This window comes from Tinamus guttatus, unplaced genomic scaffold (genome assembly GCF_059628265.1).
Source record: "Tinamus guttatus ecotype Peru unplaced genomic scaffold, ASM5962826v1 Tinamus_guttatus_pri_ptg000530l, whole genome shotgun sequence".
Taxonomy (NCBI): Eukaryota; Metazoa; Chordata; class Aves; order Tinamiformes; family Tinamidae; genus Tinamus; species Tinamus guttatus.
Genome location: NW_028289064.1, coordinates 1,038,365 through 1,064,134, shown reverse-complemented (window position 1 = coordinate 1,064,134; position 25,770 = coordinate 1,038,365). Strand labels below are relative to the sequence as shown.

Below are 25,770 nucleotides of genomic sequence, written 5' to 3'. Positions count from 1 at the left end.
TATGCTTCAGCCAAGCATCAGATCTTCCTTGTGATCTCACTTTCCATTTTCTAATATTTTCCTGGTTAAAAAAAAAGGCAGCCATCAGAGCAGCTGTGGATTTCTTCTTGCAAGCCACGTGAAGAGCTTATTCTCAGTTTCTTCTGCCTGATACTCTCTGAACAATTTAGCCTTTCCTGACTAGCTGGAAGCAGATCTTAAACTTCTTATGGCAAGCATGAGCATTTCTATAGCGTTTCTTACATAATAGACATCTGTATCTTTCATTTTATGTGGCAAAGAAAGGTTATGTGGTTTGACATAGGTCATACAGCCCACACAGCCTGAGGCAGAGTTAGAAAGAGAACCCCTTGACTTGACCATATACATAACTGAGCTCTTCCTGGAATTCCACAAAAAGTCACGGAATAAGTCAGGCAAAACACAGCAAAAATCTTCACGTACAACCCCACCTTTCTTCTTTCCTCCCCCCGCTGTAATGTGTAGCAAGGAAAATCATGTTGCTCCTCCTTCCAGGCTCCTATTCCAACAACCTAAGTGCAAGGATCTCTTTGGGACTTTAGATTTACTGCTCAGGTTCCTTCCCATGATACAGTACAACTCTGAGGGTGCAGTTACCATGTTTTCCCCTCCAACAACACTGAGCCTATGGCCATATGGATGAAATTCCAAGTGTAGTTACTGTGTATTTCCCTCCAACAATACTGAGTCTAAGGCCACATGGATGAAATTCCACACAATAAATAAATAAATAAATAAAAGGCCCTAGCATTATTACCTTCATAGTAGACCCTGCTATACAGAAGAAATAAAGATTAAAAAGTCTGTTTGTTCTGTTCTCCTTTATAAATATTTATAACCGTTCACAAAGGTCAATAATACAAGTCCGAAAAGCAAACAGTGGATTCTTTTATATAAAAAAGCCCTCAACAAATAGTAGAGTCACAACATGAAAAAAAATAAAACATTTTTACATCATGGCTCCTTACCTTGTCTGAGTCATGGTTGATCATTTTGACGTCAAGTAAAGATTTGATGGTTTTTGTCAGTTCCTTCTCATTCATCTGTGTGCTATCCTGAAGCTCCTTGTAACTGACCGTTTCGCTGTTGTTGAAGGCAAGTAACACTGCCATTTGGTATGTGGTGACCATGGCTACGTAAGGTTTGCACAAATAATTCATTTTTACTTCACCTGCAATGATAAGAAATAGTTTATAAACTAATGGAATGTGCTGAAAAGTCATTTGAAGCCTAGTGACTAGAGTCACTCAGCCCATTCCTATGCACATGCATTAAATTCACACTTAGTATTTAACAATTCACACGGGAACATGAAAAACCAGCGCTGTGAAAATACATCTCCAGAAGGGAGTTTGCCACAAAAAGAACTCTGATCACTCATGAATGTTAGAATTGCTGTGTTTTCAAGGAAAAGAAAATCTGCAGTGCTGAATTTGGAAAACTGCAATATAATTATAGTAGTAATGAAAAAATGGAAATTCCAAAGAACCTCAGTGCACTGCAATGTACAATCTCCAATTAATGACAGCTTACAGAAAAGCTGTTCCAAGAAAATAATGAAAAACAAATTAAAAATATTCTCCATAAAAGAGAGATGAGAATACTCATGGTATTCTTAGTTTCTTTAAATTCTTCTGAAATTAAAAAAATAAACAAAAAAAAGGCACAGAAGAAAACTGCTTGGAAGCAGACTTTCTGTTTGAGAGTGAGCATAAGTTAATGGAAATTTTCTATTGTCACAATTAAAGTTTCATTACTACATATTGTTGTGTTCTGCTTTTCACCTCCATGTAATTTGTGGTGCTCAGTCACTAAAGTCTGATATAGAAAGAATTTAAAAATTAAATATGAAAGACCCATATTTATTAATTGGCCCAAAATTTTATGCGTCTTTACTTATATAAAACTCATATTATATATAAAGATATGCATATGTGTGCATAAATATATATACATATATTGATTTCATATAGGTATATAAAATATATAAATGAAAACATATTATATATATGCTACATATGTAACATGCTGTTACTTAAATACCAAAGCAAGCTATGCACATAAATATTAACTGAAATATGTATACATATCTAGGTAAGCTAGTATATCATTACTTAAAAATTACTTAATTGTCTGCTAAAGGACACCCAAAGGGATCTGCCATTACAGAAACAATTCCGAGGCAATCCCAAGTCAGCAGCTCTGTGGTGCCCTTATGAAGTTAAGGACACAACTCTAACTTTACTTGGATTTATTAAGTCACAAATAATACATGCTTACAAAAAAATGATTTAGAAATTCTAAGCAACTATGAATTTATGATGTAAAAGAAGTCATTTGAATTTACATGCAACACACTGTGCTGACTGCCAAGTCTGTATGAAATGAGTTTAACAAATAAATGTCAGTCTTGTAGAGAAAGTTCATTGAAGCATTTATTTTTACCTGTACAAAGATAATGTAACCACGTGAGCTTCCTTCCGCTAAAATGCTGACTGTAAAATAATTCAAACTGCAAAACAAAATTAACTTCTATTAATCACATCCATAACATTCATAATATTCTATTCTTTCGCTGCCATCCCAGTGAAGAAACACTAACTTTGGGCTCACTATTTTAGATAAGCATCCCAAATAAGTTTGTGATAGCACCTTCCTTTAGAAGGATGAACGTGAAGGAAGCATTTTTCTTCCCCTTTGGTAAATCCTATATTCCATGGTTTTGATTCACTAAAATTGATAAAATTCATTAAAGTCAATTCAGAAAATCCATTTTACTTTTTTTTTCCCCAAAAAATATACTTAATAAATTTTTCAAAAATATGTTTAAGTAAGTTTTGCATGAAGCTTTCAATGGCTCTTAAGAAATTCAGGACTAACTCCCCATCTCAGATTTAATCTGTTAGTATAATCTGTTAAGATTTAAAATTAGAAACAAAGTCTTCTTTTATCTAAATATCAGAAATCAGTATATAAGCTAAGATTCAACCTAGTCTGTCTGACTACATTTAGTAGCATCTCTCTTGTCAATCCTGTTGTGTTCAGGTGTTGTGAAAAATAAAAGCTACATACATATATACACAGAAAAATTGTGTGAGCTTTCAAAGTTTCATATAGCTGGAGGCTGGATAATCATGTTTTACAAAAAAAACAACAAAACAAAAAAGGCAGCTCAGGTTTTTCTCTGTTAGAATAATCATCTTTTGCTTTCTTTAGAAGTTCGAAAGATATATTTTTACACTTCCCAGATGTTTGCAAGGAACCTCCTACTAACCTACCATCTGTACACTTTTTTCCAGTTCCTGAGGAATTGCAAATGTAGAGGAAGGAGCCTGAGTTAGAGGCCATGCACCAGCCTAAAGGTAGCGGAAAAAAACAAAAGCATTTATATTTTTGTACAAGTTTCATACAGTACATATATTAAGAAAAAATACCCCCCTTGAACAATGTAAATGATGTTGTAAGACCTGTTTGGCATTTGGATTCCATTTGGATCCATGAGGCATTATTTCAAGACAAGAAAACATGACATTTTATACCATGATTGTTAATGGGTTACTGAGGTAATTTTAAAACTTAAATCTGTAGGAATACAGATCATTCCACAGTGATTACAATGTTTCTATTTCCATATGAGCAATATTCATAACTATCAAAACATAAGAACCAAGAACTCAATAATAAAAAACATACATTAGTACCTGTAGAACATATATCTGAAAACTAATTCCCAAATCTATAATTGTGTCCTGGTTTTTGATAAAGTTGTTGAATTTATTGTTGAGATCAGCACTAACGCTCATGTCTGTGTACATTCGGTGCAGCTTGCTGGTAAATTCATAACCACAGGCTTGCTGTGAAGAAACACCGCAGTAAATTTCAGAGGGAAAACAATACAATTATGCACATTTACTACTAAAAAATAATCAAGACTGTAGAACAGTTATCATACTATTTAGAGAGAACATTAAACACAAAGGAAAATGAACGTTATAAATAAAAATTATCAGACTTATCTCAATTCCATCGCCATACATGGCTATATATGACTTGTCTTATTTTATAGAGTTGAAAGACAAAGACGTTTTATGAAAAGCTATGTAAATATAGATTATTTGAACTCACTTGATGAATTATCCAAAACTTCAAAATTTCAAAATGCCCAAACATTACTGGACAATACGTCTCCCACTCACTACAAGAAATGAGTTTTTCCTTTCAGCTGTTGGAAACAGCTACAAACCACTGAGTTATCTCTGGTACCCTCTGCTGGACCCTCTCAAAATTACATATCCTTATGTTTACTGTTACCTAATTGTGTATTAGAAAGGAATAGGTTACCTTTAGTTTATTAATCATGGCTTCTTCAGAGTCCATAGACATAGACAAACCATGAATTAATCTTTTTGCCAGCATTCGGGCATAGAACTGCATAAGAAAAAAGAAATGAAGATTTTAAAAAGGGAATAATCACATTCTCAGGTATACTTTGAATTCACTATTCAACATTTATTGAATATCAAAATTACCTTTTGGAATACATCTTTGTCATCAATGTATTTGAAAACAGTAATGAAACTAGTGAGTTTGTCCTCTACTTCATTCTCTGTCATTCCTTTCGCTGACTTCTTCAACAAGTTGTCACAGTACTTGGCCAGCTCAAATTAAAAAAAAGGAAAAAATCTACTTGTCAAGCTTGAGAACAAATGTATGCCAAAGTATGCTAAACTCTTACACAAAAGTTAAAGCATAAATAGCTCATGTTTTATCTTCTCTTGCTATAAGGTCTGTATTTGTAGGTAAAAGATGCAAACTGCACTTACATAAATATTTCATATAAAACATTACAACTGCACAATCTTTTTGTTTACTCACAACACGCATATGCAGGTTAAGTTATTACTACTGAAATATATACACCTGAGAGTGACATGGTAAGAAAAATGGGTAACCATTTGATGGTCATCAGGCCAATTCATTTAGGTGTTTGCATACAGTATTGTTACATTCTACAACAATGTACATGTCTTACCAACTCAGGTGCTTTGCAGATCGACTTGGGTTCCCTATAGTTAACTACTGATGTCAGAGCCTACGCAGGAACATAGAGCAAAGACAAAAAACAGTCACTTAAAACTTGTTCTTTTAACGTAACTGAGAAACTTTCAGGGTAGAGATGACTCAAGGCCCTACAGAACTCAGATAGACAAAAAAAGCAGAGAAAAAGAATCAAAACGGTCTGAATCACTGCTCAGTGTGAATTTGCGTGTTGATTTTTTTTTTTAAATTGAGATTAAGTTAAGAGAAAAAAAGTACAAGAGCAGAAATTAATTACGAGAAACAAGAAAGAATTAATTTCTGGTTAGACACTTAAATGTAAAAGAAAGAGGATTTTAATAAATAATTGCAGATAAAGCAGATTTGAACAGTAGCACATTCTTCCATTAACAGCTTGTATCTGGATTTGAAAAAACATAATTGGGGTGCTTATGACATTAAGAAATTAAACTTTTCTTGTTGAGCTTTTTTTGACAGGATAAACAGGAGGACAAACATTATTAAGAGCTATTGTTTAGAAACTAGAAGCAGTACAGTACAATAAGGTGGTAATTGAAGAAAGGCTGAACATGAGGAAAAAGACAAGGAAGCAATTAACAGCAGTTTGAATTAGCAGCTGCATGACAAATATCAGAATCATCAAGACAGTACTCTAATCAACACAGCACATTTAAATCAGCATTTTAAATTACTGAACCAAAGATATCACAACCCACAGATCATAGGAACTATGGCTGAAACGAATTAGCTGACTGCTTCTGGAAGGAACTATGTTTAAACTGTTTGGGGATTTGGTCCTCAAAATTCAATAATATTTCAACTGGTAAGTGTAATAGAAAATATATTTCATTAAGTTCCTATACCACATTATGAATGTTGAAACTGAAATGCACATACACAGAAAAGATATTTATAAAGAACTGAAAAGTAATTTTTTCTACGATGCTTCAATGACATTCCAATATTTGGAAACAGGTTCCTAGAATCCCTATGAGAAAGGGATGTATGATTTGACAAGAAATGTGAAACTCTTTTAAGCTTAAAACAATCTCTTGTAATAATACTGGAGGAACAGTAGCAATTTTGATTTTGACCCTGAAAAAATGACAACAGGCTAAGATGTTAAATATTTATTGTAATAATGATGGATGAAGTAAAGAACTGAATTATTTAAGAGGAAAAGCACATTGCTATGTGCCAACAAATATAGTTGCTTATCTCATATTGACCCATCTTCCAGTAAATGACATTACTTGCAACTGAGAAGTGTATTAGGCACTGATATAAACATTTGCATTTAAAATATTAAAAAAAGTATTTTCTCAATATGACAGAAAGGAAGGGTGCCTATCCATTTTATTATCTTCATAACTGTGTCTTTCCATATTAAAGATTTAGATGAATTTCAGCAAAGGTTAACACCCTAAAACCTGTAACTACTATAAACAACACAGAAGGGCAATGAAATGTGTGCATGCATGAAATATGGCAGGCAAATACAGATAGGAAAATTTTAGATGCACTTTTTAGGAAAAAAAAGTACATGTATATATAAAGTAGCAGAAAGTCAACAAAAGGGTTAGTTAGAGGGTACTTTTTCTTTCAGGTGGAGCCATCAAATTCCACAAGAGCCCAGGCATATTATGCAGGAGTAAATTATTAAGTTGTCATCATTAGAAATTAACTAGAACTGCTAATTTAAATACCTTAGCAGCTTTGCCTAGCACAAAAACACGCTCCCTCCCAAAACATGCCTCCTTCCCTAAACAGGATTGTTTAATCTACTGCAGTTTTCTCCTGGAAAAAAGTTAGCTATTGACCAATGGAAGCAGCAATAGAAGTTTCCAGAAACCCTTTGTAGTTAATTTGAAAAAGAATAAACAAAACTGCTGTAAGATATGTCCAACTTCCCGGAAAACACAGTAAGTATATTTCTCTAATCTGCATTTAATTTTACATTAAATGGGTCAGTTCCATCTTTATGTTTTGACTCCTGGTCAAAAAAGGTCTTCTTTTCAGCATTTTTTTTAATATTAATGTGGTTTCATCTGTAAATTTTTGATAACTTTTTTCTTTTGTTCTGCTTCATTTCAAAACATAGAAGTTGCATGAGAATTCTACTGAGCCTGAAACAAGGTCTAGCACTTTGTTTTTCAACTCCTTTTTTATTTCTTCAGCAAAAGTTACCTTGTCAAGGGCACTCATGAAGTGTTGATCACCATTCAAAACAGTGTTGATAAGCTGAACAAATTTACTATGCACTTCCAAAACTGACTCCACAAACTGAGTTGGCATCTAAAAAAGGCAGATAATAGAGAAAGCAAATTACTGAGCAAGAAAGTATTATCTAAACATAAACATAACGATATCTAAATTAGTCAAACATTTTTCTAATTATTCTTTCTGATAAAAATTAAAAACTCTACTAATTAAGTCTTAGAGGGGATCGCTTCTGCAAAGTCCTACTGGTACATTAGTGTGCATAAGCATGCCTTAGAAATAGTACGTTATTTGTTACATGCACAGTCCTGCTATCAAACGCATAGATTTAGAAGTCTACATTGTTCTCATGCTGCCTATTCTTTTCCATCACATCATAAAGTACTTTCAAAGAGTATTAATGCTAATATGTGAGTACAGCTATCAAGAGAAAACACGCATTACTGAAGTAAATGAACTGTTTCTTTCCCTCCGTACTTGACCCTGGAGACATCAAATCAGAACAACCCCTTCAGACCTTCCTGTGCAGGGCATTTCCAGGTTAGTGTGTACCACGTACGCCAGAGTAACGCTCTGTGTAGGCACTACCCATGTGAGGAAAAGGAGCCTCTGGAGGGACGAGTTTGCAGGCCCCTGCGCAGGCTGCGAGTCTGCGCACTGGCTGCCACGGCACCCATCAACTGTGCTGGAAGCACAGGGAAAACTTCATCCACACACTGCAGAAAACTAATACACCTTTGGAGCCATCTATATAACACCGTGAGCTCTCACCACCCTCATGGCTGTGCATTCCTTCCCCGTGGAGATGTTGTCAGCCTGAAGAGTAAGCTAAGCAAAGGTAGCGATTTGGAGGTGAGAGTACTACATACTCCAGCCCTTGGCAGTATTTGCACAGGAGTGGGCAGTCGACAGAAAGGTGCATTTGCAACAGCTCACATTTTCAATAAGAGAAGCACTTTCTGAGAGCTAAAAACTGGATGGCAAAAGTTACCATCCTAAAGGGAGGCATAAATGTTCAAATATAATTCCTAGTGATATCCCTCCTTAAAAACAAAACAAAACAACAACAATCAAAACACCCAGCAGCAATGATAGAAGCATGAAGCAAAAATGGGAGTGCATAATTTGAACAAACATGAATCCAAAAAAGTTTAACAAAAACATTTTAGTAGAACAATTAAGAACAACAATTAAACAGCTATAGTATTTTCAGGAATTCACATGCAAACACGAAACTACAAAGCTATTAGCCAAAAACACCACACCAAAATCAGCACACAATGTCAGGCCTTTACAAATAATATAATTAAACTAACTTAACATCGTTGGTTCCTAACGAACCAAAAAAGCCCATGTCACTGACTTAAACTTACGAACAACTTAAGAAAAAATTTAGGTCAAGAAAAATTCATGCAGGGCAGGGACCAACATGCCATGACAGCAATACCCAACCACCCAAACGATGCCGCTGGAGTTGCTGCACCCCGTTAGATCGCAGCGACCTCCCCTCAGGACAGATACGTGCTGCACAGCGAAGGCTGCTCTTTAGAAGCTACAGTTTCTCCATAAGGTTCCAAATCAATTTTGTACAGACAAAATTGAAGAAACAGACTGGACTAAAAAGCGAAAGAAACATTTCATGAGGAATGTTAATCAGATAGGCAATTTTGGCTGCCTAAGGAAACTCACATTTTCCTGAGAAAGATTGCTGGTTGCTCTAAGGCCCTCATCATGGATATGGTTTTGTAGTTCCTGAATCATATGAGGTAAACCACTTGACACAGCACGAAGTAGAGTATACATATTTGCCATGTCTGTAACAGAAACACATTTTTATAGAATATGTTTTGAAACATTGAAAATCAACACTTAATATAGTATCATAACTTCACACAGAACTTTTCAAAGACTGGAACAAGACCAACTACTTTGAAAAAAACTTACAACATTCATTGGATCACTGACAAAAGCGAAAAGTAAAGAGTATGGCTGATGTAAATATTCACTGAATACTTAATCTGGTGGTGACTACCTCACTCTTCCAATCTCTAGGATAGAGGCTTAAAGTAAAGGTGGTGTGTTACGGAAAAGGGTTGTGCTGATTTATTTTTAACCATTTGCCTCTCCAAGTCTCCCTTAGCAGCACCTGACTAGCCAGATCAATTTTGATATCATCTTCCTGACTTTTTGTTTTCTGCTGGTGTGTGTTGGAAATCCTTTTCAAGTTAGAAAAGTTGAAAATGTCTAGGCAACTACTATTTTTATGGATTTTTATGAAAAAAAAAAAAAAAAAAAAAAAAAAAAAGGCCCAGGCTCTGATCAATCTTGCAAAAGTCCCAGGAGGAAGAACACTACCACTAGATAAATTTTACTGCAAAAATTAACTTGTTTCCAATAATAGATACCATCTTCCATGAAAGAACACACATTCTTTCAAGGGTAAGGAGCATGTAGACATTATGAAGCATATATATATTTATGTATATATATGTATATATACACACACATATTATATATATAGTATATATATATATGTTTTTAATGCAGGCAAGGAGTGTAATTATAAAAGCATTTGCTGGTTTGAAAAGGATTTGGGAAGAGAAGTCTCAAAGGACCCTGGACAATAAAAAGTAGCTATGAAAGGAAGCCCAAATATTTTACAACCCTGACCTGTCAAATGCTGATGAAATCTATAAAGACAAAGCAATTGGTTTACAAATGAAAGCACAAGAAGAAAGTTTAATTCTACAGGATTAATTCTACAGGACATACAACTTCAGGCTGTTTTTAAGTTGACCAAGACAATGACAGTGTATTGGCTGAAGGAAATTGTTAAGGGCAAAAAGCAAAATAAAGTTTTGAGCATATTTTCAGTTAAATAACAATTATATAGTAAAAGAAATGTGTCATTGAGGGTTTAACTAAGCTTTTCAGATACGTAACATTTTACTTGAAAATGCTGAAGCACATAGGAGGTCACTGAAAGGTTGTAAAGCTGTAGTGTGTAATTGGTAAAATCAGGAACGTGTTATGCTTTGAGACTTACCACTTCTTTTCTCTTGTCTGATAATATTGTGACATTCTGCATGTAGAAACTGCAAGTGATCAGCCACCATCCTCTGCTGGCATTCGTGGATCACTTTGCCATACGAACTGGGATGCAAGTATTTCCGACATCGCATTTCTTCATCTTTTAATCTACCTAAAACCTAAAGGCAAGTTTTCAAACTGAGAACAGATGAAATACTAAAGAAGAATTTAGAATTAAGAAATGACAACAGCATATTTATGTGGAATGAGACACAGAAGTAAGTTTAAAAAAAAAAAAAAAAAAAAAAAAAGAACTTGTCCTGATGCTGAAATATTAACTATGTTCTTTAAAATTAAGCAGTTACTGAATCAATGCCATTTTTCTACTTAGCTATTGGCTAGGCTCAGTCTTTATTAAACATGTAATAGCATTCAATAATTCTCTTTTCAAAATCCCTTCTTCCCTCCAACTCTAAATTGCCTTCCCATTTTTTCTCGATTCTTCTTAATCCTCCTGAGGATCCTTCTGAAACAATTTGTCTTGCCATCTAACTGTGTGACTATCAGAACACCTCTCTGTTCCAAACACATCCACTTGTGCGTAGACATCTGCCCAAGGTAGAGAACTACACTGGAGCCAGCAAAAATGCTGTCTTCACAGTCCCAGTGAGAAGTGGACATTATCACAGCCAAGGCATTTGATGCTAATGTAACAGTTCTTAGACCCAGTGAATACGATGGGAGCCTACAGATTATTGCAGCTGCAGACAGCTAATGATAGGTGAGATTAATGCTCATTTCTTGTGATTTAATTGAAATCTTCAGTTTCTCCAAATTTTGCTCAAGTGTGTAACTACTACCTTATACTTCTGATGGTAAAAAGCAATTTAGGAAACTTCAACTATTCTATTTCCTTTCTTGTCACAACCTACCACTAAGAACTCAGTTCCAGTATTACATTGATCTCTGCTTTTTCAACTAAGTCGTAGATATTTTAACCCATGTTAAAAGCAACATTACCTAACCAAGTAGTTTAGCCATAACTTGGCTTCATACACAAAGCAAAACAAAAGACTGCCAGAGTAGACAATTTTAAAAAAAATGCTCTGTAGCATTCCCACAATAGTGTCTTTCCTAAAGACTAAACTACTAAAACTCTCATCTTATGTTACTCTACATACAAAATTTTAAACAGAAAGACAAAAGGAAATGAGGGAACATACTGATCAACCTGACAGATTTATTTTGCTATCTAAAAATACCAACAAAAGGATTGTAAATGCATGTTGATTTACCATTATAAAATATTTTGATGCTAATACCCACAAGCAAGGTTAACAGTTTCTATTTAAATTAACCTTGCCATCAAAATAATCTCCAAATGCAAGCAAGCATTCAACAAAGAACAAGTGGCAACTTTACATTTTAACTTACTGTTACTGCAAGCATATAGAAGAATCTCTTACCTTCTCCATGTACTGTGAGCAATTTGACTCTTGCAACAAATTCGAAGCTTCTTGTTTATAATACTCCCCTGTTTCATTCAGAAAAGGACACTCAAAAATTTCCTGATAAAACTAAGAAGGAGATTTTTTTTTAAAAAGGACAAATAATGTTGACACCAGATTAACATAAACAATTAAAAACATAAATCACAAATGTGTAATTACCTTTAGGGGGAACTTTTTCTTATACTGTTCAACATGAACAAAGGAGTTAATAACCCCATGGATTACTTTCTGGTTTGGGTCTTCTCCACAGCGGTCACTGAAATAAAGACAAAACAGAAATTCATGAGAATATAGGCATTTAAGGCAACTAATTTGATAAGCTAATGAAACCCCATTACATCACATAAAAAAAAATTCTTCTGCTGATATTGGTAAAGAAATTAATACAATTATTCTTAAAATAAAAATCCACTCATTGCTCTTTCCTGTATACATCAATTGTTGAGACGATAATTTACAGTCATTAACAGATTGTAAAATATTAAAAATATTGGTGAGATATGTAGGTAGTCATACATAAAGTACTCTCTTATGTGTATAGCCTCTATTAAACATTGATTAATTCAAAGGCATATTTTCCCTGTCCCAAGAAATAACTTTTGCCTAAATCACACCAGGAAGCACACTGCATTCATTTCCAAATATCTAACATTGAAACAACAAGCAGAACAAAATGTATGTGCTGCACCTTCAATTTGACTTTTTATCATACACTTGGAAAAAAAATTAATTTTCCGGTCAATTTCTGAACTTGAAATAAATGAAATTAAATCAAGAGAATATTCTCTTCAGACCCACTAAGTTGAAAACAAAAATAATTAAATAAATAAAATAAATAACAGTATTTCTTAACTCCTACTTGCAAACAAGACTAAAAGACATATTAAATTTTAAAGTATATTTATACTTTAACATTAATTACTGCCCTTTCAAAGAGCTTTTCCTTCACATACATATATATGCATATATATGTATAAAAACATATAAAATTTTACACTGAAAAAGACAAAAAAAATCTTTATTAGAAACTGCTGCTGGTACAGGATAGCCAGTTAAAGGAATAATTTTCTCTTTCAGTCCCCTTAGGCTGGTGCAGAATGAGGGAGAAAACACTTGATGTTTCATTCATTTTGTTTGGAAACTACTAAAGAAACCACAGAGGCTGCCCATGAGCTAGGAACTTTACCTAGGCAACCACACCAGCAGTCTTCATTATATACATCAGATCATATCCAGGTGTCTACAACATTCTTAATTATGCATGCTTTTTAAATACTGCTGTATTCTAAAATCATAGAGTGCTTAAGGTTGGAAGGGACCTCTAGAGGTCATCTAGTCCAACCCCACTGCACACGCAGGGTCAACCTAGAGCACGTGGCACAGGGTGGCATCCAAGTGGGTTTTGAAGATCTCCAGAGAAGGAGACTCCACAGCCTCTCTGGGCAGCCTGTTCCAGGGCTCTGTCGCCCTCACTGTCAAGAAATTTTTCCTTAAGTTCCTGTGGAACTTTGGTATTTCAGTTTGTGAAAAATCTGAAGGCTTATGCCCATGAGCACTAGGAAGGAGCTTTCAAGCAGCTTATGAGCCATCACTGGGCAGTTCTGGCAGCTTGTGGTTTGGGAACACAGCAAGCGCAGCTTGGCTCATGACACCTGGGCTGGGGAAAGGGGTAACTGCCCCAGAAGGCACACTCTGATGCAGAGTCTTTATCTTCTTTTCTTTTTTCCCTGGGGTGCAAGAGAGCTCTCCCCTTTGTGGTAGTTAAACCAGTGGAACAGAAGTCTGCTTAATGTACATGTAACCACATCCTCCTCACTCTGGCTCTGCTGGGTCAGGTTATAGGATCAGAGAGGTGGCACCTAGTGCCAGAAGACGACAAGAGCTGTAACAGCAGGCATCAAACTGCTGCCAAGGAGCCAAGTAAGCTGGAGGGTAGATGCAACCTCTGCATATAGCCCCTGGGCAGGGTCTGGACCCTGGTGTGATCCCACCACACACAGCTTCCCTTCCATCACAGTCTCCACACAGTGCTGGAGCTGTTTAGAGGATGCAGATGCTGGAGGAGAGGAAGGGCCTGCACAGGTCAGGTTAGGGAGTTCATAGGTTAATGTATTTTTAGAAAAAGAAGTATAAGAGAAAAGGAGAGGGATGCAGCTCCACGGCACAGCTGAAGAGGACCAAGCGCAGCAGCAGGGGCAATGAGGAGAAGGAGCAGAGCATGCGAGTGGCCTTCCTTCTGGGGAGGAGGTAGCACACAAAAAAGAGTAAAAACTGAAAGGCACTTCAGGATAAGGAGAAAAAATGGTGGGGGTCCATCAAATGACACATCTGGACCAAGACTCTCGGCATAAGGGGAAGAAAAAAAAGAAATTTAATCACATGCTGTCAGCTTCATCTGCCTTTAAAAGCATTCAAAATTTTACAGCTTTAATTGTTTAACTAAAACCACATATTTTAATACAATGAAAAACAATACAAAACAAAGCAACGACCAGGACCATTTGTGTACTTGACAACAGATGCCACATTCTCCTCCTTTTCGTCCTCCCCCTGCTACACTCACAGCATTCTAAGAAGTTAAATAGTTTCCTCAGTGTGAGAGCATTATATATTTACATCAAAGATGCCAAAAATGCATTGACAGAACTGTGTTAGGGGCTTCATCATGGACCAAAAGCTGCACTATTTACAAGACAAACAACATATGACACAAAGCTATCACTCTTTCCACTTTGGCAGCATCCTCAAGTTTGTTTTTACAAGTAGCACTGTGCTGCAAAGCATGTCTAAAGCAGATGGCCAGTGTCAACAAAATTGTAGAAATCTACAGAAGTCTCAAAAATTTTCCACCACAGTTGTCAAAGATTATCAGCTGAACTAGGAGGAGACAAATTAGCGGTTCCATTGAGGGGGAATTCTATTAAACATATCTTCTACCAGCAGTAGCCAAGCTGGTCAAAATGGATGCACACAGCTACAGACTGGCTGCAGTCGTTTGAGAAGTTTGAGAAGTAGGAATGTCCCAGGACATCTCAGGAGAAGGAAGCAAAAGGACGAAGCTATATTTGATGAAGAATGTAGATAAACTATTGAATAATCCACAAAAAGATAAACCACTAGCAATACAAGGTCTGCGTTTTCTTTCTTCTCCCAAAAATCTCAGGGTCACAGAATGATAAAGTTTAGAAGAGACCTTTGGAGATCATTAATCCACTACTGCACAAGCAGAGTGGCCTACAACACGTTGCACTGGATCATGTCCAGACAGGATTTCAATATCACCAGAGGATGCTCCACAACCTCTCTGGGCAATCTGCTCCAGTGCTCTACCACCCTCACAGTCAAGAAGTTTCTCCTCAACTTCAGACGGAACTTCCTGTGTTTCGGTTTGTGCCTGCTGCCTCTTTTCCTATCACAAGGCACCACTGAGAAGAGTCTGAACCCATCATCTCGACACCCTCTCTTCAGGCATTTGTACACACTGGTTAAGATCCCACCTCAGTCACATCTTCTCTAGGCTGAATAGGCCCAGCTCTCTCACTGTCTCCTCATAGGAGGGATGCTCCAGTCCCTGATCACTTTGTAGCCCTACGCTGGACTCTCTCTAGCAGTTCCGTGTCCCTCTTGCAGGGGGTAGTCCAGTGCTGGCATCAGCAGGCCTGAGCAGAGGGGCAGGGTCACTTCCCACCGTTCCAGTGCAGGCCAGCGGCACACTGACCTTCTGGGCCACAAGGGCACGTTGCTGGCTCACGGTCACGCTGTAGCCCACCAGGACGCCCAGGTCCCAGAGACATTACAAAACACAGGTCCAAGGAGATCGTGCAGTTTATATCAACTACAATTTGCCCCTATTTCAAGATTAAAGCTTGCAGTGATTGCACATATTGCAGTGTGCTACTACATCCATATATAAATATATTCAAAGTTCAAGATACAGTAGTATGTATGGTTTTAAATAAAGTTTTCACCATTTAAAACTGTGTTCTATTGTATCAGGCCAAAGGCCAATCAAGCCAAATAAAATATAGACCTCACTGTAAACTAGACTATCCTGTTTAGAATATTTTAAAAGGTTGCTAACTTCTAGTAGATTTCCCTTCTGTGGATTATTAAAATTATTTATCAGCTTAGACAAGAACAGTTTCAGTTAAAGAGTGTTAGTTATCTTTAGTAAACACATCTCTTCTGGTTAGTCTGCACTAATCACACTGTCATTTGGGCTAAAACTTGAATAATTTTTGAATTACTTCTGTTTAAGAATTTCATATATGAGTTCTCACAATTTGTCATCTTGTCGGCTTCCTGTTGTGTTGAAACAAAAATGCGTAAGTTGATATTCAGCTTGCCTTGTAGAAGGAGTGCTTGGGCTAGAGGGAGGGGGAAGAAAGTGTGTTATATTAAATATATATATATATATAAAGAAGAGCGCAGTCAGACAGACAGGCTTAAGTGATTTAACAACTCCCTGCCCGTCAAGGTGGCAAATCCTGCTCCCTTTCACTCACGGCCACAAGTCTCCTCAACTCTCACTTCGTTTTGGCACTTGTCTAATCCTTTGCTGAAGTGATTCCTCATGCCAATCCAGGGAAATATTAAGCCAAGAAAGCAACGCACAGAACTTATTAGCTGTCTTATTAGCAGTTCCATTGGCTCACTCCAGGATTAGACAAGCACCAAAGGCAGCACAAGAAAGGGACAAGAGTGAGGCCTGCTACTTGCAGCACCAGCAAACTTCTAAACCAGTTTAGCTTTCTCGCTTATCTGAATCTAAGGCACTACTTGTATTTCATTGTGCTAATTTTAACATAATGTACTCTATAAGTTTATGGCTTCTTGCAGGTATATGAGCTTATATCTTGAGCAAGAATTCTTCTTTAAATTCCAGTTAAATATATTCATAAAACAAAAGCTGAAAGCAAAGTTTGTAGCTGCGCTCTCCCCACCTTGTCCAGCACAAACATACCTGTGTATGCAACACATGCAGAATGATGTTGTTTATAAAGAGAATATTTTGCATAGTATATGAAGTTCTATTGCCCTATTATAAATTCTTTGTAAAAGAAAGTTTAATGAATTAAACCATGCACATGTTTAAGCACTACACCTAAGAAGGCACCTAATTGAGGTGGGGCTGTATCTGCTTACATATACATTTCTGTATTAGTAATTTTATTAAATAATCTCAACAAAACCACCTTCCCATGCAGTCTTGTACTTCTGCTATGTGTAACTTAGTAATAATTATTTCTTCAAAGTCATGGTTTTTTTTCATTGAATTGCTAAACTCAGTGTTAAAGACAGTTACCAACTGTTTGCACAAGTCTTTAAAATTCTCTTGCAGACTTCACACAGAGTCATAGGAAAAAAACAATACTGCTTCATAGAAGAGCAATCCTAAGGATTTCAGAAGCAATCTCTACACTTCATAATACCAAAAAGATGAGTTAATATACTAAGTTCTGTCTTATATAGACATGCAAATCAAAAAGTGACTACAACAAACCTGATGCAAATTACTAATTCTGTATCTTTAGAAACAGAGGGGAAATAACTTGAGAATGCACAAAAAAACATTAATAATATAGAAAAAGTAAACAAACCCAGCCACAACTTAAGAATGACTTTGTTTTGTTTGTTTTTTTAACTTTCCAAATGCTTTAATCACAAATAGCATCACCTTGGTATAATCTCAGGACCTATTAGGCTCCATGCAGCCAGTGAGAGTCCTGGCTTGCATACCCTTGGCAGGTCCATAGTCAGCCTCAAACAAATACATTCCATCACTTAACAGACATGAGAAGTTTGTTTAAAAAACATCTAGCACAGATTTCCTCCTTAACCCCCTGAAACAAAATACACAGATTAGTCAAAATGTTTGTGAGATTTTACTTTGCTTGATGCAGCAAAGGAGGATTTTCTTCACCACTGATGAAGGATTCCTCATTTGGCTGTAGTGGAATTGTTAAAGTAAATACACGGAGGAAGCAGTATTAGCAGTGACTGCAAGGGAAGCATGGATCAGTGACTGAAAGCTAATCAGCACTTTCTAGCTTCAGAAGCAGCATCTTAGAAGGTCAACATATCAATTAAAATAAGCCTTCAAAATTGAATTCAGAAAGAAAATATATATATATATATATATATATATATATATATACACACATATAGACACTGATTAGATCCCCTCTCAGCCTTCTCTTCTCCAGGCTGAACAGGCCCAGCTCCCTCAGCCTCTCCTCATAGGGCAGATGTTCCAGGCCCCTGATCATCCTTGTAGCCCAGTGCTGGACTCTCTCCAGCAGCTCCACATCCCTCTTGGTACTGTGGAGCCCAGAACTGGACACAATACTCCAGATGTGGCCTCATATAAAATCTTTTGACTGTCTCTTTTTGGCATGCGCAGGGCACCTCAGTCATGCAGACTACCTCATTCTTTCAGTTTACCTGGGTTAAGCCTGTTCACCTGAGTCACTGAGGCACCCAATCACGTAAGAAAAGCCCAGTCACCAGGCAGGTTCAGAGTTAATTTAGCTAACAGCAGAGAAGCAAAAATTGATTGAATTTACTACTATAAACACTAAAGTTATGAAATCCATGACTGATAAGTAATTTAAGATCTAAGCTAAGAGTCCTAAGCTGGGATACTACAGCTGTGACTACTCTGTAATTACAAAGGACTCTGTTTAAAAGTGACAAAGACTTTCAGAAATAAATTTCCTCAAAGCACAAACAGTAAAGATACCCATTTCACAACTCAAGAATCAAGAATGTTAAGTAAAATATTGAAGTAGTCACTTATCTGAGCAATAAAAAGCCAGAAAAGTTAAGTTTTCTTGGCAGATGGCCAAGAGCTGCTCTGGGTCCCACAGAAAGCAAAAGCTTTTCTGGCTCCAATAAAGCCCTTGCAGGAGCTCTGGTCCCCATGTTTACAGGCAGCACAGAAACCATCGGCAAACGGCATCCGGGCAAGAAAAGGGCAGAGTTGCCCTCTGGGCCCTGGATAATCATCTCAGCTATTCCCCACTCAAACTGGTAAGAGTGGCTGCTGAGGAAGAAGAGAGCACTTCCCCTGGGTTACTGAATTAACTGGGCTCTTTTCTGCATATTTTCTACACATGTAAACTGCAGTTCAGTGGCAACCACTACAGAAATTCATAAAATAATGTCGTTAGGGCAAAAAGCTATCTTCGAGCAAAATGGAGAAGTATGGTCAAAGTTTGCAGGCTTTTCAAAGTAAACAAGTGCAATAACCTTAGCACTGTAAGGGCAAAAAATAATCAAACACTCACTTTTTTATTTCCCGGAGGAGCATTCGAATGAGGATAGCCTGCAGTGGTTCAATCATTAGTTTTCTCCACATATCAAGGGCTAGCTGTCAGGACACAATACCACAAGCATACATTAACAAGTACACATTGTCAAAAACAAAACCAAACAAAAATTCATGATTTTAAACGCAAGACATTAAATGCCTTTTTTTCCCCTCTCCTTTAAAAATTCCTTTGTTTGCAAACAGCCCCTTGCCCCAAAATCTGCCAATCTTATCTACTTTTTATTAAAACTAGGCGGAATTCTCAAGGATAGACTCATTCCGAATTATCACCAATATTGCTAACAAATTACAATAAAACAAGAACTAGTTGACAATAAGGAACATGTCCTGGCCAGCTGCTAAGAGGTCTGTCTAAAAGACCCTTATATGCAAGGCACATAGAAGGCCTCCAAAGTCAGTAGTACATAGCTTAGACATTGGCAAGCTAATATCTTGACTTGAATCAAATTCAAATACTCCTCTCACTAGGAATTGTAGATGAATAGTGATGGTGACTCTGTCCTGGGAGCATCTTAAGAGCCATCAGCCAAGTGAGCTTGAAGACTTCAAACTCTTGTGGATAAGGTATTTACTCACAATGCATACCATTTTAATAAACTCTTGGGTTATAGCTGTTCAAAAGAGTTTTCTCAAGTAGGTCCAAGTCTGATTTTTTAAGTGACCCCCAAAGTGGGCCAAAAAAAAAAAAAAAAAAAAAAACCACACATAAAAACTTACCAGTCATCAGCACACTGGGAAAAACAGAATAGGCTGAAAATGAACAGGAACAGAAGTACTAGTGCTAAGCAAACCTTGATAGAGCTCGCAGCCCCTTCGCTAAGAATTATAAAGCAAAACTTTTTCATAGCATGTTTTAACTTGAAGCAGGCAACTAACTGCAGACAAGGCATCAAATCTGACCCACTTCTGTTGTTGAAGGGAAACAAACCTGCTCTGTCCCTCAGAACTATCCAGCACTCATGCTAAAATACAGCACACAGATGTGAGGGAGGTAGAGCTGACTCAGATGTCTAAGCAGCAGGCCCAAAGAGGAGCAAGATTTGCTTCTAGATTCCAAGACAGATGATGTTATGAAACCAAAGCTATCAGGAAAGTGATTTTCAACATCTTACTATGCTGAAAGATAGAAGAGAAGATAGAAGAAAAGTTTCCCTAACTAGGACAGCAGGAACTCATCCAGGAGGGAGCTCCAAAAGCAGTTAATTCTGCAGAAAAAGAACTGCTGCTTTTTGCGTCTGCAAGGTTGAGGGGTTGACCTCAGGTAGTTTCATTCTGCAATGTGGTCTCTTAAATGTGGTCTCTGACATGGATTTCTCACATGTAATCTGCCAGTTTGAAACAGTTCAAGTTGCCTGTTGTAATTTTCTTGTCAAGTAAACTACAGACAGACCAATCCTGCAATGAGATATATGAACTCAAAAGCCTTTTTTCCCCCTCTTTATAGGTGAACTGACCTTACTGCTCCACTCAGACTGATGATACAGAACAGGAGAATTTGATCCAATATCCAGAACGTTTTGTCTCACAATTTTTTTTTAAAGCCAAATTTGTAAAGGGCTGTTCACAAACTTGGAAAATTTCTCCCTCAGGGCAGTATAGAAAGTTCCTAGTTTCTTTAAAAGGCTCCATGTGCCATTGATAATGACTCTGCCTGTCGAAAACAAAACAAAAACAAAAACACCCCAAAACTACTTGTCTAGCTCAGAGACTTCTGAACACTTCTCTGAAATTAAGAAGATGAGAAAAATCCCTCGGTTCTACAGCGATGAGAGCGGTACTCCAGCTAACTGATGCCCAGATGTAGGTGAGGAACTGTAGCTACTGTAGCTGCATCCAAGAGCATAAGCAGAACCTTACACTGACCCCAGTACAAAGTCTATCAGCGCAAGAGACCTGTCGGGCATCCCCAGTGCTCCTCACAAAGGCAAGGAGGAAACTGTGGTGGTTCATATCCTACAGGTGGTTTTGTTTGTTTTAAGTGAAATACATTGTGATGGGTTCTGACAAAACCATAAAGCCTGCTAGCATTTCTCTGTGACAGAATTTTTTTTGATGAGGGGAAAATATTCAGAAAAGCTGACACGTCAGGTTTACTACTTGTTCTCTGGAAGATGTATCCTTGGCTAGAGAGCTGTGGCCGAAGAGGAAACTGCTACCATGATCCTCTGGAGATACCTCAGATTTTAGCAGCGCACTGACACAGGGAGGATTCCTAACTCATCAGCATCACCAGCTACAAGAACAAACCTGAAACTGTTCCCAGCCCCAAAAGCACCTGAACTAACAGGGTCACAAGCACTGAGCCAAGAGCTACATCAGACAACTGTGGGGACAGATTCAGCTAAATTTCAGTCTGAGGAGATAATAAATGTGGTTTATGACATTTTGAAGACACTACAAATGGTGCAGCAATACACACAGGTGTTTCCTCATGCATCTCTTTCTACTCCTGAATAAAGGGAGCAGAGATCTGCTTACAGTGAGGAAATTCAAGAGCTGCAAGAACAGTGACCACTGACAGGTCAAGTTTAACACTGCAGTGGGGGAGGGAGTATTGTATAGCTTTCCAAACCTCAAGAGGGAGAGTTGTTCATTTTCCTTTAGAAAAAAGGGCAGAGAGGAAAGGAAATAAAAATACACCACTATAGATGATGCTAGAACAAGATATAATCGCCAATAGCAACATGCATATGCACAGACACAAAGTAAACAGACAGACAAGTATTCAAAAGAAAACTTTCTATTTAACTGCATTCTTCATCGTGGTTTTGTTCTGATTCGGACTGCAGAGCTGTTTCCAAAATCTGCTTAAAGATATTCTAAATCTTCTTTCCATTTTGAAAAACCTTTTCTTTTACTGTTAATTTGTCTTTTCATTTTACTTCCTTATCATTGTAATTTCATGGCTACTGTTGTACCACGAAGTAAATATATATGCTTCACTTAAGCATACCTAAAGCACATGTAATAATGTGCCAAAATATTCCACTACTTGGGACCTTTTTTTCCCCCAGATATTTAAAAGTGACCCTCAGCTTTTACAACTTAATATTAGTTAATACAGTTGTCAACACCCTTGTTTGTCCCAAATTACTTTCAAGAGGCTTAAAAAAAAAAAAAAAAAAAAACCTAAACCCACATATGATACTTAAATCCATAAAATGTCTATTTTCTTTCCTCTGTAGCCTCAAACTGAGCTGCTACAATGCAAGCACAAGACAGTTTGCACTAGAAGACACAATGTGCAGTACTGCAGCAGGCCCTCATCTCAAAAAAAGGGTTCAACTTTTACATCAAAAAATATAAGTTTAAAAGTAGTATTTTACAGGCTTCCAAAAAGATAACACCTTGTCAAGAGATGTTCTAGACAGCGGTGTCATGCAATAAACCACCAATTTTTGCACAATAGCATCTAGCATCACATCTTGAAAATAGTTCTCCAGTTTCTGGACTTGTTTAAATTTTTCCCACACAAAGGTCACAATATATTTTTCCACATCTAATCTGTAACTGGATTTTCTGGGGGATTCAGTGCTTACATCTTCTATGTTTATCTACCTATTCAGTTTCTGTGATGCAGAAAAATCAAAATTTGGACAGAAAAAGTAAAGAAGGAAAAAGGAGCACAACAGAACACACTTTCTATTCACTGCTACTTTCAGAGACACCTACCTCTCCTATTTCCATCAACGGTTCATTCATATCCACCCCTCCATAGCCATACTGAAGATCAGCTTCAGTCAATTTGTTCTTCTTAATAAACTGTGTATTGAGGTACCTACCAAAATAAAGACATTCTAATTAAAAGAACATAAAAAAAATCAGTCTAAAACCAGAAATGCAGAATCTTCAGTAGCATAAAAGATAACCTTTTTAAAATTAATACTATCACTATCTTTAGAAAATTCTGAAAACACAGATAGGCTTGATACATGATGTAATATATACATAATGATCTCTTGATCTTACATCATATTAAACCAGTACCAGTAATTGAGATATTAAACTTTCAGCATTTTTTGATAGGCAAGTGATATACTTGGAAGAATTAGCCTTGCAACATGCTCGCCCATATTACTCATCCATGCATATGCAAAACAGCTGCTAAAATTCCAAGCAATGATTTGTTTTTAACTGCAGAAAAAAAAAAAGTTCCTGTTGTTTACATCAAAAGTATTTTCCCCTAACTGTATTGTTTATTATTTTGCATTTCTCTCAGACAAAGACACTACTGGCTTTACATCAGGCACAACGATATATGCAACTATTGTTTCACCATTCCACGGAAACCAGAACCAGTCATTCAGATCCAAAGCTAAGAATGCATTTTCTGCTGGGTGGGGAGAAACATTTTATACAAGCCTCCCCGTTTAACTCATGCATCTTCAGTTTCTCAAATGGGAACTTTCATAATGATTAAAATGCAGTGATTATCGAAAATATTTGAAAATTTTGTTGTGTTACACGCACAAGACAACACACAGCCCAGTGATTCATAACCTAAAATGAAAGACTGCAGAATAAATTAACTCATACTGTATTTATTTTACTACCAGTATTCAGAATTACATTCTGAACATGCAAGTAGAAGTCAAACTATTTTCTTAACAAAGAAAGCACTCAGAGAAGCTAAATGGTTCTTCCAGGAGTACAGAGGCAGAAAATCTGTTGAGGAAAAACATCTGTCATTTTGAGGCGAAATCCTTGTTTCGGAGGCCTTGTCTAGTCAATTCGAAGATTAACTGAGCCTTACACGAGACATTCACCTGCTCTAGAAGTCTGAGAACAGATCTGTGTAATCCAAAAATGGTCAATTTTTACAGGGTCAATTTTTATTAGTTATGTCACACAGTTCAGTGTAACTGCAACTAGCAGATAGTTACACTTTGAGTTTTAATGGTAACAAAAAATTACATCATTAGTTTCATAAACAGTTATACGTAAGAAATGTTATAAATATATTCTTTTGGAATTTACTACTGCATGTGTTTTGTTGTTTTGCTTAAAAAAAAAAAAGTGATATTATGTCCCTCTTAATCCTCAGTATTTTTTTAAAATGAATAACTAGCCTTCAGACTGAAATGCTTTTTCTCTCTTGAAAAGATAACTGGGGGAAAATTTATAATACTAATTTCCATAACTATGTTTACAATACTTGTTATGTCAAAGTCCACCACCTAAGACTGAAATCTTTAAAAATTCAGATCTGATTAGCACCAAAGATTACTGAAAGGCTTCAAGACCCAGACTTCAGAGGTCATTCCAAACTGTTATATCTGAACATTTTGGGAGAAAGGCAAATAATCAGCAAGGAAAAAAAAAAGCACTACAGGAATCTGTGAACTTGAAAGATTTGAGGACAGCACAGAGTCAAAAGAATGAAGGGTTGTGGTAACGCTGTGGTGCCAGAGCACAAGACAGCTCCTAACCTACTTTCAGACACACAGAGAACCTCAAGCTGCTCTGTGACCACCAGCAACCTCACATTACGGGGTGGGGGGGAAGCATTTCTGCTTCTCTGTTAAGGACAATTTCACCCCAGAAAGATATTTAAAAGTTCAGAGCTTAGAAGAGTGACACAAGATAACACAGCTCCACTTCCAAATGGAATACCAAAGGAATGTTCCATCTAAACTAGCAATATCAGAAAAAATGTCTGGTACAGAAGTATAGATATTATAGATATTTTTTTCAGATTCAGGATTTGGTAATTCAACAAACTAATAATCTAAGTCCTTCGACAAAGAACTTGGGGAAAAAAATGAAAACATTCATTTAACAAGCAGAATGGGAGCTAATTCTTGGTATTCAGTACCAGTTTACATGGTAATTTTCATGTATTTGGTATTTTTAGATCAGCCAAGGTGTAATTTAGCCGCAAACTACCATTCTAAACACAGAAACCGCATTCCCAAAACAATGTTTCTACAACCCAACAGCCCACAATACCCTTGAGGATACAAACTTCGCAGAGCCTTGTCAGAATGATCAGATGGACTTTTTTTTTCCCTTCTTCCAACATTTAATCTGATTGTAAGAGTTTGAATTATGCATTGAATTACGCATTGTAAGAAACAATTGGCAAGATGGACATTGTGAAATTTTGTTTGAATAACACCAAGCTCTCACCTGCCTCAAGAGAGCTCCTTCTTGTTTTTTTCCCTCTACAATAAGCCTCAAATAACTTATGTCTTTTGTTTTAACCAATCAATGAAATGGTAACACATATGACAAAGCATGTTTCTAGAAGCACTTTAAAAAAAAAGGCAGCAAAAAGGGATACCTGCCTTCTATTTAGATTTTTTCCTCCTTTGAAAGCTCTCCAAAGACAAGGAAGAAACTTTTGGATAACCATCTTTTGTTTGTTTGTTTTAAACCTCCCTTCTACACAGTGAGACTTTTTGATGTAAATTTTGATAACTTATTTTGTTTGTCTTTAAGCAACATCTCCTAGGGCAATAAAAATATTCCATAAAAGTAAAAATCTTAATTGACACTGCAATATTATATATGATCCATTGTTAGTTTCTGTAGATTATGAAGCAAAAAAACAACAGAACAGCTAAAATATTCCATCTTGAGTTTAGAGCAACATGT

At 36.7% G+C, this 25,770-nt stretch overlaps 1 protein-coding gene across 3 annotated transcripts in view; it reads right to left on the bottom strand.

Moving 5' to 3' along the window:
- CUL2 (cullin 2) overlaps window positions 1-25,770 on the bottom strand; it is a 48,691-nt gene that overhangs the window by 7,160 nt on the left and 15,761 nt on the right. For 2 of the 3 annotated variants that reach the window (XM_088534021.1, XM_010215714.2), the window contains 14 exons: window positions 22,846-22,951; window positions 19,130-19,212; window positions 12,000-12,096; window positions 11,796-11,906; window positions 10,346-10,508; window positions 8,989-9,113; window positions 7,267-7,374; window positions 5,054-5,113; window positions 4,551-4,679; window positions 4,363-4,449; window positions 3,723-3,875; window positions 3,300-3,377; window positions 2,467-2,533; window positions 990-1,192 (listed from right to left, as the gene is read on the bottom strand). In XM_088534021.1, the coding sequence (XP_088390147.1) occupies window positions 990-1,192; window positions 2,467-2,533; window positions 3,300-3,377; window positions 3,723-3,875; window positions 4,363-4,449; window positions 4,551-4,679; window positions 5,054-5,113; window positions 7,267-7,374; window positions 8,989-9,113; window positions 10,346-10,508; window positions 11,796-11,906; window positions 12,000-12,096; window positions 19,130-19,212; window positions 22,846-22,951 (1,570 nt within the window). Of the gene's footprint in view, window positions 1-989; window positions 1,193-2,466; window positions 2,534-3,299; window positions 3,378-3,722; window positions 3,876-4,362; window positions 4,450-4,550; window positions 4,680-5,053; window positions 5,114-7,266; window positions 7,375-8,988; window positions 9,114-10,345; window positions 10,509-11,795; window positions 11,907-11,999; window positions 12,097-16,120; window positions 16,208-19,129; window positions 19,213-22,845; window positions 22,952-25,770 lie in introns of all 3 variants that reach the window. The other variant, XM_088534022.1, reaches the window with a different exon arrangement.